At 44.6% G+C, this 16968-nt stretch overlaps 1 protein-coding gene across 1 annotated transcript in view; it reads right to left on the reverse strand.

Annotated features, from left to right (window-relative positions):
* Positions 1–1601: 1601 nt before the first annotated feature.
* The window catches only part of GAL3ST2 (galactose-3-O-sulfotransferase 2), a 32427-nt gene continuing 17060 nt past the window's right edge, over positions 1602–16968 (reverse strand). Inside the window, exons 4-5 of the mRNA XM_066621498.1 lie at positions 5908–6178; positions 1602–2420 (exon numbers count right to left, since the gene is read on the reverse strand). Of these exons, the coding sequence (XP_066477595.1) occupies positions 1602–2420; positions 5908–6178 (1090 nt within the window). The remainder of the gene's footprint in view (positions 2421–5907; positions 6179–16968) is intronic.

Genomic DNA, 16968 nt, shown 5'->3' on the forward strand with positions numbered 1-16968 from the left:
ACACCCAAAATCTGGGAGGGTCTAAAGCCCCAATTGAACCTCTTCTCTTGGCCAAACCAGCATCACTGCAGAAGTGAGGGAGTCTGAGTGTGCAGCATTGCGGCTGATTCCTTTTCTCCCCCCACTGACTCCTTGCCCTGGTCTTGTTAAAAAAAGGGGCCCCTTGTTAATTATAAGGAACCCCTTTTCCCAGGAGGACTTCTTTCTACTGCAGCCATGCTCCACCTCTACCCACACCCTGGGTGCAAGACTGGATGCCCTGTCCACACCCTGCCTGTACTGTGGTCACCTTCCTTCTGTTCCCACCCCCTGTCTTTTCGAAAGGGAAAGCAAGAGGGAGGCTGGGAGAAGGGAGGGAGGAGGAGAATTGGTTTGATTCTGTTGGACTGCTACTAGACTGCTGCTTCAGCAATTGCACTGGTTGCCCATTTGCTTCCAGGTCCAATTTAAGGTGCTGGTATTGACTTTTAAAGCCCTTCATGGTTTGGATCCAGGTTAACCGAGGGACTGCCTTTTCCTGCCCTCTTCTACATTCTGGCCCACCCTCTTAGGTCATCTGAGGGGACTTTCCTTCAAGTGCCACCTTTATCCCAAGTTAATGGCAGCGTGAGGGCAAGCCTTCTCTGTAGTTGTGCCACAATTATGGAATTCCCTACCAGGGGAATTAAGAACTGCCCCCTCCTTCATAACTTTTCAGCAAGGGATCAAAACATTTTTGTTTCCTTTGGCATTTGGGTGATGGGTTGATGTCTGCCCTCTGTACCTCTGTAATAATGCTTTGGTTTAAATACTTGCCTCCCCCATAGGTTTTATTGTTCTTATTAATGATTTTATTTATTGTTTTACATGCTGTATATTTTAGTGTGGAATTTGTAAACTGCCTTGGGCATTTGCTTTGGCATAGGAAAGGGATGTAACTTTTTAAAATAAATAGATAAATAAATTGCTGTAGGGCCTTGAACCAGGGCTGAGTGTAGGAAATCAGCATGATATTGCCCCACAGCCACACCGCTTGGAGTCTGTGCAATACAAAATCGAATTTACATTTCAACTCTAGAATGTTCTTTCTGCCCCTTATTTCTACTATGCAACTTGTACTTCATTTTTAATATGGAGTTCATTTGATTCCAATCTCTTTGAGTGTTTTGCAATAGCTTTAAACCAGTTTATAAAAAAGGAAAGTTGTAGTTTTAAAAATCCCAAATAAATAGAAAAGGTATCTTTGAGCTCAAGCCTATGCATGTTTACTCAGAGAAGGTTCCATTTCTGCTGTATGTGTCTTTTGAGGTCCCTTATCCAATGGAATGAAGTAAACAAGCCCTACTCCTTTTCAGTGGGGATTAATAGACAGTCTTGCTTCTCCCACTTCCCACTCATCTGTCCCCTCCCCTATCCCATCTGTTGATCAATCTGTATCTGGGCAGGGCAGACTGGTGCTTACACTCTAGGCAAATTTCAAACATCTAAACATGATGTTTCTTCTTCGATCAGGCTCTTTAAAAAAAGGGTGCATGACTGTCCCAGACATAAGAATCATCCTCACCATATTATATAGGGTGCTGTGATATGGTCACATCCTATTTCCTTATTCTAAGAAGATATCATCGGTCACGTGGAAAATCTATGGGTTTTCTCGTTTTGTTTGGGAACTGGTGACTGTACAGATAGGCCATATATTGGAGTTCAGGAAGGATCAACTTTTGGCAGATTTTCAATGTCACATTTTCTAAATCATTCTTGAGGTTATAGCCCAAGATTTTGGCCTGTCCTGACTGAAAAGGCTTCAGTTTCCTGTCTTTGATTTTATTTCCATCAATTCCTGCTTCATCCAAGAGACACAACTCCATCAGTTCCTTCTGCCTCTTCTGTAGAAGCGTCACTTCCTTGTATAAAGCTCTTAGGCCCACCTTCTCCTGAATCTTACTCCAGAAGGTATTATTGAAGTGCTTGTAAAGTTTCCAATCCAACGCACACCACTCTTTCACTTTGTCCTGGCTCTCTGAAGTCAACCTCTGGACACTTTCTAGGCTCCTGCTGTTCAGCTTAAAATAAACCACATCATCCAAGTCCCAGCACAGAGTATTCTTCAGAAGGATCATGGATTCATCAAAGTAGTCAGCAAGCAACATCAACTGGAAATTCTGCTCAATGTCCTGTATGATGGACTGGATGTGGTCCTCATCATATACTGCATTGTTATCATAGCCCAAGTCAAACCACATGTTGTTCCTGGCATAAAAATTACGGTCCTTTTCACTCATATTGTAGTATGACCATGGAGATGACAGAAACTCATTCACATCTTTGGACTTTCTGAAAGCTGGTATATTTTTGTAATAAACATAAGAGGATTCCAGTAACGCAATTGGGTTCCTCAGGATAGTAAAATAGAAGGTGTCATTTGGCATTAGTCTTCTCACCTGTTGAATACAAGACAGAAGAGACTATGAGCACAGTCTCTGCTGAACAAAAGAATTAAAGAATTCCTGCTTCATTTTAAATTTAAATCAACAGATATAATCCCATCTAACTGGGCAGAGACACTTTAAAGGGGTGTCCTCTTTGTTTTCCTGTCCAGGGAGTGGAAAGAGGAGGAGGCAGAGGAGCAGTAGAGGCAAGTAAGCAGACAAATAGGTTCCTCACTCATCTGCTGCCTGAAGAGATCACTTCAGCCTGCCTTATGGATGGGCCAGCCCCAAGGAAAGAACAACTGCTCCTTTTCATTCCAGCATGGTTTCTGGAGGTTGTGGTTGGTGTCACCTCTGCATCTTTTAAGTTTGTGAGCCCTGTGGGGATAGGGAATCCTTTCTTAATTTGTTTTGCTGTGTAAATGCATTTGAGCTACTTGTGTTGTAAAGAGGTTTATAAATATCTTGCCTCTTGCAGATCTCAGGAAGAGTACTACAGGTTCTTGGCAAGCAGCAGCTCAGGGCAAATGCTTCTTGCCAAATGTGCCAGAAGTACTTGGCAAATGGTGTTAAGATGTTGGGCAGCCCAATCCTAACCTGCACTGGAAAAGGCAAGCTGGCCGGCCTGCACTGTATCCAGCACAGGGTTGGAGGTGGATCTGATGCAACTCAGAGTAAGGGAACTTATGTCCCTTTATCCTGTGTAATGCCCCAGTCACCTCGATGGGGCTGCCTGGATCTTCACCAGCTAAACAGCTGGTGTAGATTCAAGCAGCCTGGTGTAAGGCTAAGCTGCTCGGGAGAAGGGTTAGGATTCAGCCTAAGTGCCAGTCCCATCCTCCGCCTGGGCCTGGCCCACCCACTGCCTGCCTTTCCCCCACCCCGGAATGCCTCCTCCCCAAATCCCCACACTGGTGGCCCACCGCCACCACTGCAAATGCACCTTTGCCAAAGCTGGAGCTGGTGTGGAGAAGTTGGTACGCATCCTTGTGCCAGCCCCCTGACTCCTGCAGTGGTGCAAATGTGCTTTACCACACACTCGTGACACCTGGAAGTTGGCGAAAGGGACCTGAGACAGCTTAAGCATAATTTAGGATTGCGCTCAGGGTGTTAGATCCTTGTGAATCAAAGCAGTCAGGATCCAAAGTCTTTCCTCTTGTGTCACCATAACTTTTCCTTCCTTGCAAACATGGCTAAATGCCACCTAGGCTGTAGCAATTGTCAACTGACCCCCCCCCCCAAAGGCCAATTCCAACTCACCTTGACCTATAAAGCCTGAAGCAATAATCTGAGCAATTTATTGATACTATGACAGTTCTTCACTTAGGGTCAAACTGGATGTGACCATAAACACATAAGTAAAACTTCTCTGTTTTTCTCAAATAAATAGCATATGGGGTGGAGTGATAGGGGTGACATGAACTGGGATGAAACTATGTTGGGGGATCATGGGGGGGGTGAATGTGTGATCATACATTTCTCAAAATGTAAGATGGGGGCAAAATGTAAGATGGGGGAGCAGTTACAAGGAGGATCAGAAGATAAGAAGAAACCACCTCTCTCATGCTTACTGATTTTTTCCTAGGAAATGCACTTCCAAACCTTGGTCATTGGAATCCAAGGTCATTTTCCCAAATTGGGTACTTTGGGAGCATGGCTGATGGAAAATATAAATTGTTAAGAGGGGAAAAGTGACAGGCGAAGCAAGGTTAGGCACCCTGTTGAGGGCCCAATCCTATCCAGTTTTCCAGTGCTGGTGTAGTTGTGCCAGTGGGGTATGTGCTGCATCCTGTGGTGGAGAGGCAGTCACTGGGGATTTCTCAAGGTTTGGGAACATGTGTTGCCTTACCACAGGGCTGCATTGTGGCTACACCAGAGCTCAAAAGTTGGATAGGATTGGGCCCTCATTCTCCCCACAAGTACCATCTCATCCCTGCAGCAGTATTGCAAAAGAGTCACAGGGTTTCCACCCAGGGTTTCTCTCACAAGGTTCTGTTTGGCTCTGAGTTTGGCACTGCAAGGCTAGGGGGTACCAGTTCCTACATAAGCAAACTGAATGCCAACACTGGTCCAAGGCCTCCTTGTGCCTGAGGTGGAGTGCCAAATGCTTCCTCCCTTATGTGCTGCCTCTGCCACTCTAGCCCACTACTCTTCTCTCCTCCACACTTCTGCTCTGTCCCCCTCTTCCTTTTCCAATTCAGGGAAGAGGAGAAGGAGGATCAGAGGCAAGCAAGCAGATGGAGTTGGGCACCCCCCCCCCCACACCAATCTGCTGCCTGAGACAGCTGCTTCAGTTGACCTCATGGATGGGCCAGCCCTGCTTCTTGCCTCAGAAAATGCACCAGCTTCTGCACTCTGTACGTCTCCAGCCAACTAGCATCTACTGCAGGACAATCTTCTGGCTGAGGCACTATGGCAAATGCTGCATTTGGTAAAGGCACATCTATTTGGAAGTTTCCTGAACTCCTGGTTTTGCACAGAACCAAACTACAAACACCACATCACACAGGCCTTCCTGGATTGCACAATTCAGATTGCAGGTGCAGGATTGTATGTTGGCATACTTCCCCATATCAGGATCCTGCCTGTAGAAAGCTAGTCCAGGCGGGAGAAGCATTTTATTATTATTATTATTATTATTATTATTATTATTATTATTATTATTATTATTATTATTATTATTATTATTATTATTAATAATAATAATAATAATAATAATAATAATAATAATAATAATAATAATACAGGTATTTATATACCGCCTTTCATGGTCTTCAGATTTCTCCTCAGACTTTATTTCAAGGCAGTTTACACAGGCAGGCTATACTAAATCCCTATAGGGATTTTTACAATTGACGAAGGTTCTGTCTTTCAAGAACTACAACATTTCAGATGGATCCTTTTATGATCTGGTATCACATTCTGGCCTCCAGTTTCTTCCCACGCAAGCTGACAATCCTTCATATCTCACTTGAAGGGCGGCCAAAGAGCAGATGGAAAAACTCGGCTTGGCTTGTCAGCTGCTTCAAAGTCTCGCCGTTCACGGTGCCGGTGGTGGTGGCCTCGGTGCCGGTGGCCTCGAACTGGTGACCTTCAGCTGTTATCTTCAGGCAAATGGAGGCTCTACCCTCTAGACCAAACCTCCTGCCCTTTTAGTCTAGACTTTTCCATGGCCTGCTACTTTTTTTTTTAAACACTGAGGGAGCATTCATCTAAATCGGAAGTGTGGGAAGCAAAACTGAAAAAAAATAGGAGGTATGATGTGAACCCATGTGGACTGCTCTAAGACTTCAGGAGAAGCCTACCAATTAGCAAAGGCTGAGTGCAGTCAGATATGCTGAACCTGATCTGCTCGTCTGACAATCTTGTATCTCATTCCTCCCCGCCCCCCAATCTTGCAGATTTACCCCATGTCTCAATTCTGAGGACAAAATCCAAATCTGGCACCCCAAAAATTCAAGGCAATAGCATTTATATGGGGCTCCTTCTGTGCTCTTACCTGTGGCAAACTGAACCTTAGGTGGTTGCACATGATGTTGAAGTTTTGGCCAATAGTTTTGAATTCTTCAACAAATGTTGCTTTGAAATATCTAGGATAGCCCAAGTGGACATGCGGGCCTGTTGGAAGGGCCACGGTGAGGTTGTGTTTCTCTGAGAAGCGGTAGAGGATATTTAGGATGGTGCTGCTGGCAGTTTTGTGAGTCTTGAGGAACATGACATTGGTGATGGGTTTACAAGGTTTGGTGTCAAAGTAGAAAACAGGCCACTGTCTGTATTAAAATAATAAAATGGAATGAGAAGGGGAAGAAGGTAATTGTTTCAACTTTAGAAAGTATCTTTCCCATCTGAAAACTGTACTATCTACCATTGCTGCTATATCCTTCTCTGCTCTCCTTTGTCCTTCCTAAACCATTAACCTGAGTTGCTTTTCATTGTGCAATTTCAAAAGAGCTGATAAAAATCCAATAGCTCCATCGGAATAGTTCCCAGGAAGTCTAAATCAGCCTTGCCATCAGATTTATAGGATTTCTACTATTGTGGACAAGATAACCCCTGCTAATTCGGTAAGAGGCACTTTTTCAAGTGAGTTCTCCTTTTTTTTAGCAGGGGGAGAGTAACTGGCCCACCTCACCCCAGCAGTGTCTGTTCTAGTGGCTGTCTGCTGGTATTCTTTTTGCATCTTTTTAGATTGTGAGCCCTTTTGGGACAGGGAGCCATTTAGTTATTTGATTTTTCTCTGTAAACCGCTTTGTGAACTTTTAGTTGAAAAGCGGTATATAAATACTACTACTACTACTACTACTACTACTACTACTACTAATAATAATAATAATAATAATAATAATAACCATTTCAGTTTGTCCAGAATTTTATCTTTCACTCTTCATATGACACTATAAGCCAAGCTATTGCTTCTCATCTCTGCATCTCCTCTGCTTCTCAACTCTCCTTGCCATCAGAACATGAGGGCTTGACTGCATTGGCATATTCCCATGTGTTGGAGCTGCACTGAATAGGTTCCAGTCCACATCTAAAATGTGCAGATGGTACCTTGCCCTTCAGTTTCCTTCAGTTTCACCTTCACTGCACTGTACATGCATGTGACTAGAGTGTTGGTGCAGCAGACATGGTCTTATTAAAGTAGTATATCATTAATGGAAACAAGCTAGAAATGAGCAGTAAAATAATAATGAATATAAGAAGTATTATGCCAAGCATCTAAAAACAAGCACATCAGGAAGATCTCAGTTGCTGCTTATATATTTATTCTACTAACTGAACATGCTAAATACTGTTCTTAAAATATATGAGAAGTCATGGAAACAGACAACTATCAGAATAAGGCAATCTCTTGCAGATTTCATTTAGTGGGACATTTCATCCATAATGATAATTTTTTTCAAACCATTCCATAATTATAGACTATGGTACGTTTTCCCTCTAGCTATCATTTGAATTGTTGCAACAGAAAGACAAAATGTACTGTTATTTAGGAGTAAACTATTGATTTTAGTAGGATTTGCTTTTGAGTCAATATGACTAGGATTGGGTACACAGAGGAATATGGTAAAAAGCATAAAGATGCATACAAGTACATTTTGATCTCTATATGTTTTGGAGATGCTCAAGCATTAGCATGGCAGAAAACATGTTCAGCAGTATAAATGCAAAGCAGGAACTTTAGACACTTCTAAAGAGACCATCCAAAAGCTAGTTGTAGCATCGGTGAAGTTAAGAGGATGGATTCTGCAGTACGCCTCTTCTGACAAGCCTGTTCGCTGAAATGTATGACCCAATGCAGAAATGAAAAAATGGGACTATACTCAAAAGCAGGAGTGTCAAACTCATTTCTTACAACAGGCTGAATAGTATTCATGGTGCCTGCTGAGGACCAGTAGTAATGTCATTATGTGGGAACTGATGTCATTAAGCAGGTGATGACCAGAAATAAGCACATTTTTCTCACTTAAGAACTCATTAGCTGCAATGATAGAAGAGAAAATATGCAAATCTTGATCATATTTACAAGATAAGGGACAGCCCAATTATCACACAGGCTGTCCTTCCAGCAGCGTCCTTCTACCAAGGCATCACTTCACAGCTCAGCAGCTGAGAGGTGCTCTGCAAATTTATCTTTTTGCAGAAGTGGAGCTGCTGAAAGGGTGGCCAGTGCCTTGGCAGCTTCTCACTTCTTTCTCATGCCTCTTGGTCTACCTCTTCCCTTGTACCATTCCTTGCCTTCTGGGGCCTCATTCCATCTCAGCACCTCTGCAGAAGTGGCGCTGCTGAAAGGGTGGTGCTGGAACAGCCCAATTATCACATGGACTGTCCTTTCAGTAGTAACACCTCAGCAGAAGCAGCACTGTTGAAATGGCAGCTTTCATAATAATTGGGTTCTACCAGCACCACCCATTCAGCAGTGCCACTTCTGCCAATGTATCATTTTGCAGCTCACCTGCTGAGAGAGGCTGATGGTGTTGCTGGGAAAACCCAGTTATCATGGGGCTTCTGTGGGCTGAATCTGGCCCATGGGCGTTATGTTTGACACCCCTGCTCAAAAGTCATTTTTGTTTTACCCCATCCCCAATATCATGTTCTCAGAAATCCTGACCTGCCTAATGGAAACATCGAGATTTGTGGAGCAGATGTGAGTTCTCTAGCAACAACAGTTATCCTCTCTAGTGTAGCTGCATTAGAAAATCAACTTACTTGATGAACTTTACATCAGAGTGAAAGAATCCTGCCAATACCATTGCTCCCAGCCAAAAGATAAGACAAGTAAATTGTCGAAAATACCTAGAAAAGAACCAAGCCATGATCTGCATTTCAATTCATAAAAATATGGCATTAAAATTATCTTCCATATGCTACACCAATACTTCCAAAACTTTTTAACACTGGGACCCACTTTTAAAAACGACAATCTATCATGACCCTCTAGACAAAAAAGAGGCCTTGAAAGAAATAATATTTTATTTATCAATAAGTGATTAATTATTTATTAATTATTTATTAATAATAATCAGTGTCCTCTGCTCCCAAGGCTGCTAGAGACCTTATTGATCATGCATATGTGTAGTCATTTGCTAGATTCTCCCTAGAAATAGAGTTTAAACATTTACAGTCATTCTAGGATACCCAGAAGACTGAAATGGAGAGCAGGATGTGCAGTTTGGGACTTCCAGGCCAGTCAAAAGGTTGAAACTTGGTTCACACATGATCTACAGCATGCCAATTACTGAAGAATATCAGAAAATGTGACATTTTAATTTGGGGGGTATGAAGATTACCTCATATCACAGGTTAGCATTCCAGCTAATGATTTTCTTCTGCAAACCAGGCAAGGGTGCTTGCAAAGTCTTTTTTGTTTGTTTCCAAAACTTTTTGCGACACACCAAAAATCAGCTTGCAACCCACTGGTGGGTCCCAACCCACAGTTTGGGAAACATTGAGCTACATTACTGGGCAAGAGCCTCTGTAACACAAATGCATAGATTTCCCACATTTAAATGTATTTACTCCTTTTAGAACAAAAATGGCAGGAAGTTGGGGACAAGTGGGAGGGACCACTTACACGTAGCATTGCAGCACTTTCCGTTTTGCCCCTCCTCTAGCTATACTACTGATGGTCACCATGTTGATCCTGCTGGCACTGAAGCATTAGATAGAATTGTCAGTTTTTTGTCTTGTGGCCATTTGGCCACCTGTTTACCTGTTTTTCCCCTTATGCATATTTTTATATCTGCCAGCTGAGGATAACAGTTTATGCATGTGATGAAGTGGGTTCTGATTCAGAAAATTGCATGATGCCACAATATATTTTTCAGTCTAAGCACTGGCGTAGCTAGAGGGAGGGCGGCGCACTAAGTTTTGCAGGGAGCCTCCCTGCAGCGTGCAAGCGGCTCCTCCGCTTTGGAGCCATGTGGAGGGGGGAAACAGAGGTGAATGGCTCCCAAGGGGAGGAAGAGAAGCCACTTGCATGCTGCAGAGAGGCTCCCTGCAAAACATAGTGTGCCACCCCCCCTCTAGCTATGCCAGTGAGTCTAAGGCATCACAAGACATTTTGCGGTTGCAAAAGATTAACATGTCAACTCCTGAGAATTCTCTGTTAGAGATCTCCCTGCTCACAGAAACCAGGAAAAAAGGAAACTACATTTAAACCAGGTTGTTAGGAGTGTCGATAGGCTGGTGGTGGTTTGACATTCTAGCCACTACAAGGCTGCAGAATGCAAGCACACTTTTCCTCTTGCGGGATATGAGGCATGCAAAAATGTTGATGGATTGGCAGAAACCTGGATGTCATGTCCAGAGAGAGACACAAATGGAACCAGTGTAAAGACTGCAGTTCTCATGTGCTGGGCAAGGAAAGTGGATGGCAGACAGCTCTCAATTTTTAAAAACTGCCACACTTGTGAACTGCTCTAATGTTATCCAGCAGAGCACTACAAGACATGTGAAGCCTCTCTAAGGCAGTATTTCTCAACCAGTGGTACGGGAACCACTTGTGGTACTTGAGGTGGTGTCTGGTGGTACTCACAGGACCCCTGAACACCTGCTACCCGGCAAAGAGACAAGGAATGCATCACAACCAACAGTGGCAGAAGGCTCAGCTCAGCTGGCAGAGCTCCAAAGCATGCTTTTTCACACTCAAAAATGCCCTCCCATCTATCCTGAACCTCTTACTGGTGTTTGTCACATTGTATCTGGCCTTCCAACCCAGAAGCAACTGGCAGTGATGTTTTCTGGTGGTACTTAAAATAGTACTTCGTACCATGTGAAGTGGTACAGCAGAAGAAAAACCTTGAGAAAGACTGCTCTAAGACAGGGGTGCCCAAACCCTGGCCCTGGGGCCACTTGCGGCCTCGGAGACTCCCAATCTGGCCCACTGGGAACCCCCATCTCTAATGAACTCTGGCCCTCTGGAGACTTGCTGGAGCCCGTGCTGGCCCGACACAACTGCTCTCAGAGTGACAGCCAACTGTTTGACCTCTCGTGTGAGCTGTGGGACAAGGGCTGCTTTCACTGCTTGCTGTTTCATGTCTGTGATGCAGCAGTGGAAAGGTAGGCCTTGCTTTGTGCAAGGCCTTTTATAGGCTATGAGCTATTGCAAGATCTTCATTCAGTCATATAAGTTCCATCTCTAATATATTCATTTATGTAAATTTATTCAAATTTGAAATGTAAATTAACTTTTTTTCCTGGCCCCTGACACAGTGTCAGAGAGATGATGTGGTCCTCCTGCCAAAAAGTTTGGACAGCCCTACTCTAAAGCATACTCAACCGATCTGTTGTTCCTCAGGCAGTTACTAGAAGGTATACTGTATATACTCGTCTATAAGTTGGAAAAAAAATTATACCTTAAAATTGACCCTGAAAACATGACATATACACAGGCAAATATGGTGAATGAGCATCTGCTTGGTGAGGTGCGGGGAGCATAAGAACAGCCCCACTGGATCAGGCCATAGGCCATCTAGTCCAGCTTCCTGTATCTCACAGCGGCCCCACCAAAAGCCCCAGGGAGCACACCTGATAACAAGAGACCTGCATCCTGGTGCCCTCCCTTGCATCTGACATAGCCCATTTCTAAAATCAGGAGGTTGCACATACACATCATGGCTTGTAACCCATAATGGATTTTTCCTCCAGAAACTTGTCCAATCCCCTTTTAAAGGCGTCCAGGAGAGACGCCATCACCACATCCTGTGGCAAGGAGTTCCACAGACCAACCACATGCTGAGTAAAGAAATATTTTCTTTTGTCTGTTCTAACTCTCCCGACACTCAATTTTAGTGGATGTCCCCTGGTTCTGGTGTTATGTGAGAGTAAAGAGCATCTCTCTATCCACTTTATCCTTCCCATGCATAATTTTGTATGTCTCAATCATGTCCCCCCTCAGGCGTCTCTTTTCAAGGCTGAAGAGGCCCAAACGCCTTAGCCTTTCCTCATAAGGAAGGTGCCCCAGCCCAGTAATCATCTTATTTGCCCTCTTTTGCACCTTTTCCATTTCCACTATATCCTTTTTGAGATGTGGCAACCAGAACTGGACACAATGCTCCAGGTGTGGCCTTACCATAAGTTTGTACAACGGCATTATAATATTAGCTGTTTTGTTCTCAATACCTTTTCTAATTATCCCAAGCATAGAATTGGCCTTCTTTACTGCTGCCACACATTGGGTTGACACTTTCATTGACCTGTCCACCACCACCCCAAGATCCCTCTCCTGATCTGTCACAGACAGCTCAGAACCCATTAGCCTATATGTGAAGTTTTGATTTTTTGCCCCAATGTGCATGACTTTACACTTACTTACATTGAAACACATCTGCCATTTTGCTGCCCATTCTGCCAGTTTGGAGAGATCCTTCTGGAGCTCCTCAAAATCATTTCTGGTCTTCACCACTCAGAAAAGTTTGGTGTCATCTGCAAACTTAGCCACCTCACTGCTCACCCATGTCTCCAGGTCATTTATGAAGAAATTGAAGAGCACCGGTCCCAGGACAGATCCTTGGGGTACACCGCTTTTCACCACTCTCCATTGTGAAAATTGCCCGTTGACACCCACTCTCTGTTTCCTGGTCTTCAACCAGGTCTCAATCCATGAGAGGGCCTGTCCTCTAATTCCCTGACTGTGGAGTTTTTTCAGTAGCCTTTGGTGAGGGACCATGTCGAATGCCTTCTGAAAGTCCACATATATAATGTCCATGGGTTCTCCTGTATCCACATGCCTGTTGACCTTTTCAAAGAATTCTAAAATGTTTGTGAGGCAAGACTTACCCTTACATAAGCCATGCTGATTCTCCCTCAGCAAGGCTTGTTCGTCTATGTGTTTTGAGATTCTGTCTTTGATGAGGCATTCCACCATCTTACCTGCTATAGATGTTAGGCTGACTGGCCTATAGTTTTCTGGGTCCCCCCTCTTTCCCTTTTTAAAGATCGATGTGACATTTGCTATCCTCCAGTCCTCTGGCACCGTGGCTGTTTTGAGGAACAAGTTGCATATTTTAGTCAAGAGATCAGCAACTTCATTCTTCAATTCCTTAATAACTCTTGGGTGGATGCCATCAGGGCCCGGTGACTTATTGATCTTTAATTATCAATTAGGTCTGAAACAGCTTCTCTTTTAACCTCTATCTGACTTAATACGACTTAATCTGACTCGTACCTTGGTCAGGAGGGGCCATTTGGGCAGCAGTATCTGCCCAAGGTCTTCTACCGTGAAGACAGATGCAAAGAACTCATTCAATTTCTCTGCCATCTCTAAGTCTCCTTTTATTTCCCCTTTCCCTCCCTCACCATCCAGAGGGCCAACCACTTCTCTGGTGGGTTTCCTGCTTCTAACATATTTGAAGAAGCTTTTATTATTCCCCTTAATGCTGCTGGCCATGTGTTCCTCATAGTCTCTCTTGGCCTCCCGTATCGCCTTCTTACATTTCTTTTGCCACAGTTAATGTTCCTTTTTATTCTCATTAGGGCAAGACTTCCATTTATGGAAGGAAGCTTCCTTGCCCTTTACGGCCTCTCTAACTTGGCTGGTTAGCCATGCGGGCACCCTCCTGGACTTGGTCGAGCCCTTCTTCCTTTGCGGTATATGCTTCCGCTGGGCCATTACTGTTGATTTGAGCAACCTCCATGCACTCTGTAGAGATTGGACTCTTTTTACCTTCCCTTTCAACCTCCTTCTGACCAGCCTCCTCATTTGAGGGAAGTCCGCTCGTCGGAAGTCAAGGGTTTTTGTGAGAGATTTGCTCGGTATTCTTCCCCCAACGTGCATGTCAAAACGGATCACAGCATGATCACTGTTCCCCAACAGCTCAGTAACATTGACATATCTAACCAGGTCCTGAGTACCACACAATATTAAATCCAGAGTCACCTGTCCTCTGGAGGGCTCCATGACTAGCTGCTCTAAGGCACAGTCATTTAGCATGTCAATGAATCCGGTCTCCTTTTCGAGAACACAAATTGACCCAGTCAGTATGAGGATAATTGAAGTCTCCCATGATTACAACCCTGTCCCTCCTTGTTACCTCCCTGATCTGTTTCCTCATTTCAAGGTCCCCTTCCGGTTTCTGGTCTGGAGGACGATAGTACGCCCCCAGTATTATATCACTCCTCAGGCCTGGTAATTTAACCAATAGAGATTCTATGGAGTCGGACCCACCTTCAATCTCTACTTTGCTGGATTCTATCCCTTCCTTAACATAAATGGCCACCCCACCTCCAACACGTCCCTCCCTTTCCCTCCTGTTGAGTTTATAGCCCAGGATTGTGGTATTCCACTGATTTTTGACATTCCACCAGGTTTCCATTATGCCCACTATATCAAAGTTTTCTCCAGTCACCAAACATTTCAGTTCTCCCATCTTTGCTCGGAGACTTCGGGCATTTGCATAAAAGCATTTGTACATGGAATGCCCCAGGATGGGCTGCTTATTAGCTCCTTTATCCCTGAATCCTCTCATTGTGCCAAACTGTCTATCACATCCCATCACGCTACCATTCCCAATTTCTTCTCCTACTCTGTCTTTGCCTTGTTGTTCTCTAACCTCCCCATCCTCATCCCATAGGGATGAGGAGTCCCGAACCGGATGCCCCTCGGCTCCTGTCGGCCTTCCCCCAGAGATCAGTTTAAAAGCTGCTCTGCCACCTTTTTAATGTTATGCACCAGCAGTCTGGTTCCATTCTGGTTCAAGTGAAGCCCGTCCCTCTTGTATAGTCCCTGCTTTTCCCAAAACGTTCCCCAGTGCCTAACAAATCTATACCCCTCCTCCCTACACTACTGTCTCATCCACGCATTGAGACCCCTGATCTCTGCCTGCCTAGCTGGCCCTGCGCATGGAACAGGTAGCACTTCAGAGAACGCTACCTTTGAGGTCCTGGCTTTCAGCTTCCTATGTAATAGCCTAAATTTGACCTCCAGGACCTCCCGGCTACACTTGCCCATGTCATTGGTGCTGACATGCACCACAACCACTACCTCCTCCCCAGCACTATCTACCAGCCTGTCTAGACAAGAAGTGATGTCCGCAACCTTTGCACCAGGCAGGCAAGTCGCCATGTGGTCCTCACATCCGTCGCAAACCCTCTCTCTATGTTTCTAATAATCGAATCCCCCACTACAAGAAGCCCCCGACCCCCCTCCCGCCGAGGAGTATCCTGAGTGTGGAACTGGGGTATCCTGAGGGAACTAGGCTGAGAAGCAGGATGCAGGGGGTTAGGGAAAAGGAGCAATTTTACTTGCCAGAAATTATTCAGAGGCAGCAGCAGAAAGCAAGCAAACAAACAGAAAGTAGCCATTTTAGCTTCTTCTCCAAACAGAAAGAGAAGTGAGGGAGCCTATGGGAATTATAGTCTGCCTGAGGGCTGCTGCTGTGGAAGTGGAGCACTGTACTCCTAACAAAGCCTACAACTCTGTAAGCACCTTCATCTCCCTTCTTGTTTGGAGAAGAAGCTAAAATGGCTCCCATTTTTATTTTTATTTTTAAATAAATTGCCTCAGAGCAATTCCTAGTAAGTCATTTTATACCCCCCCAGACAGACAAGGTAAAAACTGAAACAAATGCCATGGCAAGTGGATGCAAAAGCACTCTTCTGGAAATTTCATGCAGATAGCACATTGTGGTGTTTGATCCTAGGGGAATATAAAGCCAAAGATTCTACAAAATACCACTTTGGGTCCTGCCTGACCCCCCTTCTTCACAATGGCAATAGGGCCAAACCAGACACGACACTGAAAACATCATTTGAACTTTCATCCTTTAAAAAAAAAATTAAATTAACAGCTATGGGGTGGGGTGGGGGGGTCCCAGTTTGAACTGGGAACATGCTTCCACATGCTGTTATGGTGTGGCATGGAATGCTCATCCTATAGAGATTTCCCTGGCTCAGAGTTTGATGGTCATTTGGATCCCGCTGAAGATCTTTTCATTTGTCCAGGCTTCAAGTCCTTTAGATCTGCTGGACACAGGATAGCATTCCAGAGTACCACTGATCCATGTCTGCTAGTACATAAGAACATAAGAACAGCCCCACTGGATCAGGCCATAGGTCCATCTAGTCCAGCTTCCTGTATCTCACAGTGGCCCACCAAATGCCCCAGGGAGCACACCAGATAACAAGATACCTCATCCTGGTGCCCTCCCTTGCATCTGGCATTCTGACATAACCCATTTCTAAAATCAGGAGGTTGCACATACATATCATGGCTTGTACCCCGTAATGGATTTTTCCTCCAGAAACTTGTCCAATCCCCTTTTAAAGGCGTCCAGGCTAGACGCCATCACCACATCCTGTGGCAAGGAGTTCCACAGACCAACCACACGCTGAGTAAAGAAATATTTCCTTTTGTCTGTTCTAACTCTCCCAACACTCAATTTTAGTGGATGTTCCCTGGTTCTGGTGTTATGTGAGAGTGTAAAGAGCATCTCCCTATCCACTCTGTCCATCCCCTGCATAATTTTGTATGTCTCAATCATGTCCCCCCTCAGGCGTCTCTTTTCTAGGCTGAAGAGGCCCAAACGCTGTAGCCTTTCCTAACAAGGTATCTTCCTAACCCCTTCTCCCGACAGACTCTGTGAGGCCCCCCCTCAACTGTTGCTGAGATTGTGGGACCTTGGACAATGGCATGGGATGTGATAAAAGGAGCTGCAGAAGGAGTGGGTACCCAGAAACCATGAGGGGCCAGTAGCAAGGACACCAACTGTTCATTGTTTTATCTCCTTTATGCTTGCAGCCTCCATGCCATATGACATTGCCAGAGGTCTCCCAACTCTCAGCAATAGGTCTGGGGGCACAGGAAGCTTCAGTAGGGAAAAGGGGTGAGGCATGTGTCTTGGGCTGATGCACATTGCGTCAGCGGTATTCTAGGTGCCCACCCTGAATTTCACTGTGTTTTTATACTAAGGATAAGTTTGTGTCTACACCTTTTAATTACTTTATTGTTATGAGTGTGTTTTATAGAGCTGAGCTGCTCTAAAAACCTTCAGACAAAACAAAGTCATTACATACTTGCAATATAGAAAGAAACGACCAAATTTCCCCATAAATCAACTGT

The sequence above is a fragment of the Tiliqua scincoides genome, chromosome 3 (genome assembly GCF_035046505.1).
Source record: "Tiliqua scincoides isolate rTilSci1 chromosome 3, rTilSci1.hap2, whole genome shotgun sequence".
Taxonomy (NCBI): domain Eukaryota; kingdom Metazoa; phylum Chordata; class Lepidosauria; order Squamata; family Scincidae; genus Tiliqua; species Tiliqua scincoides.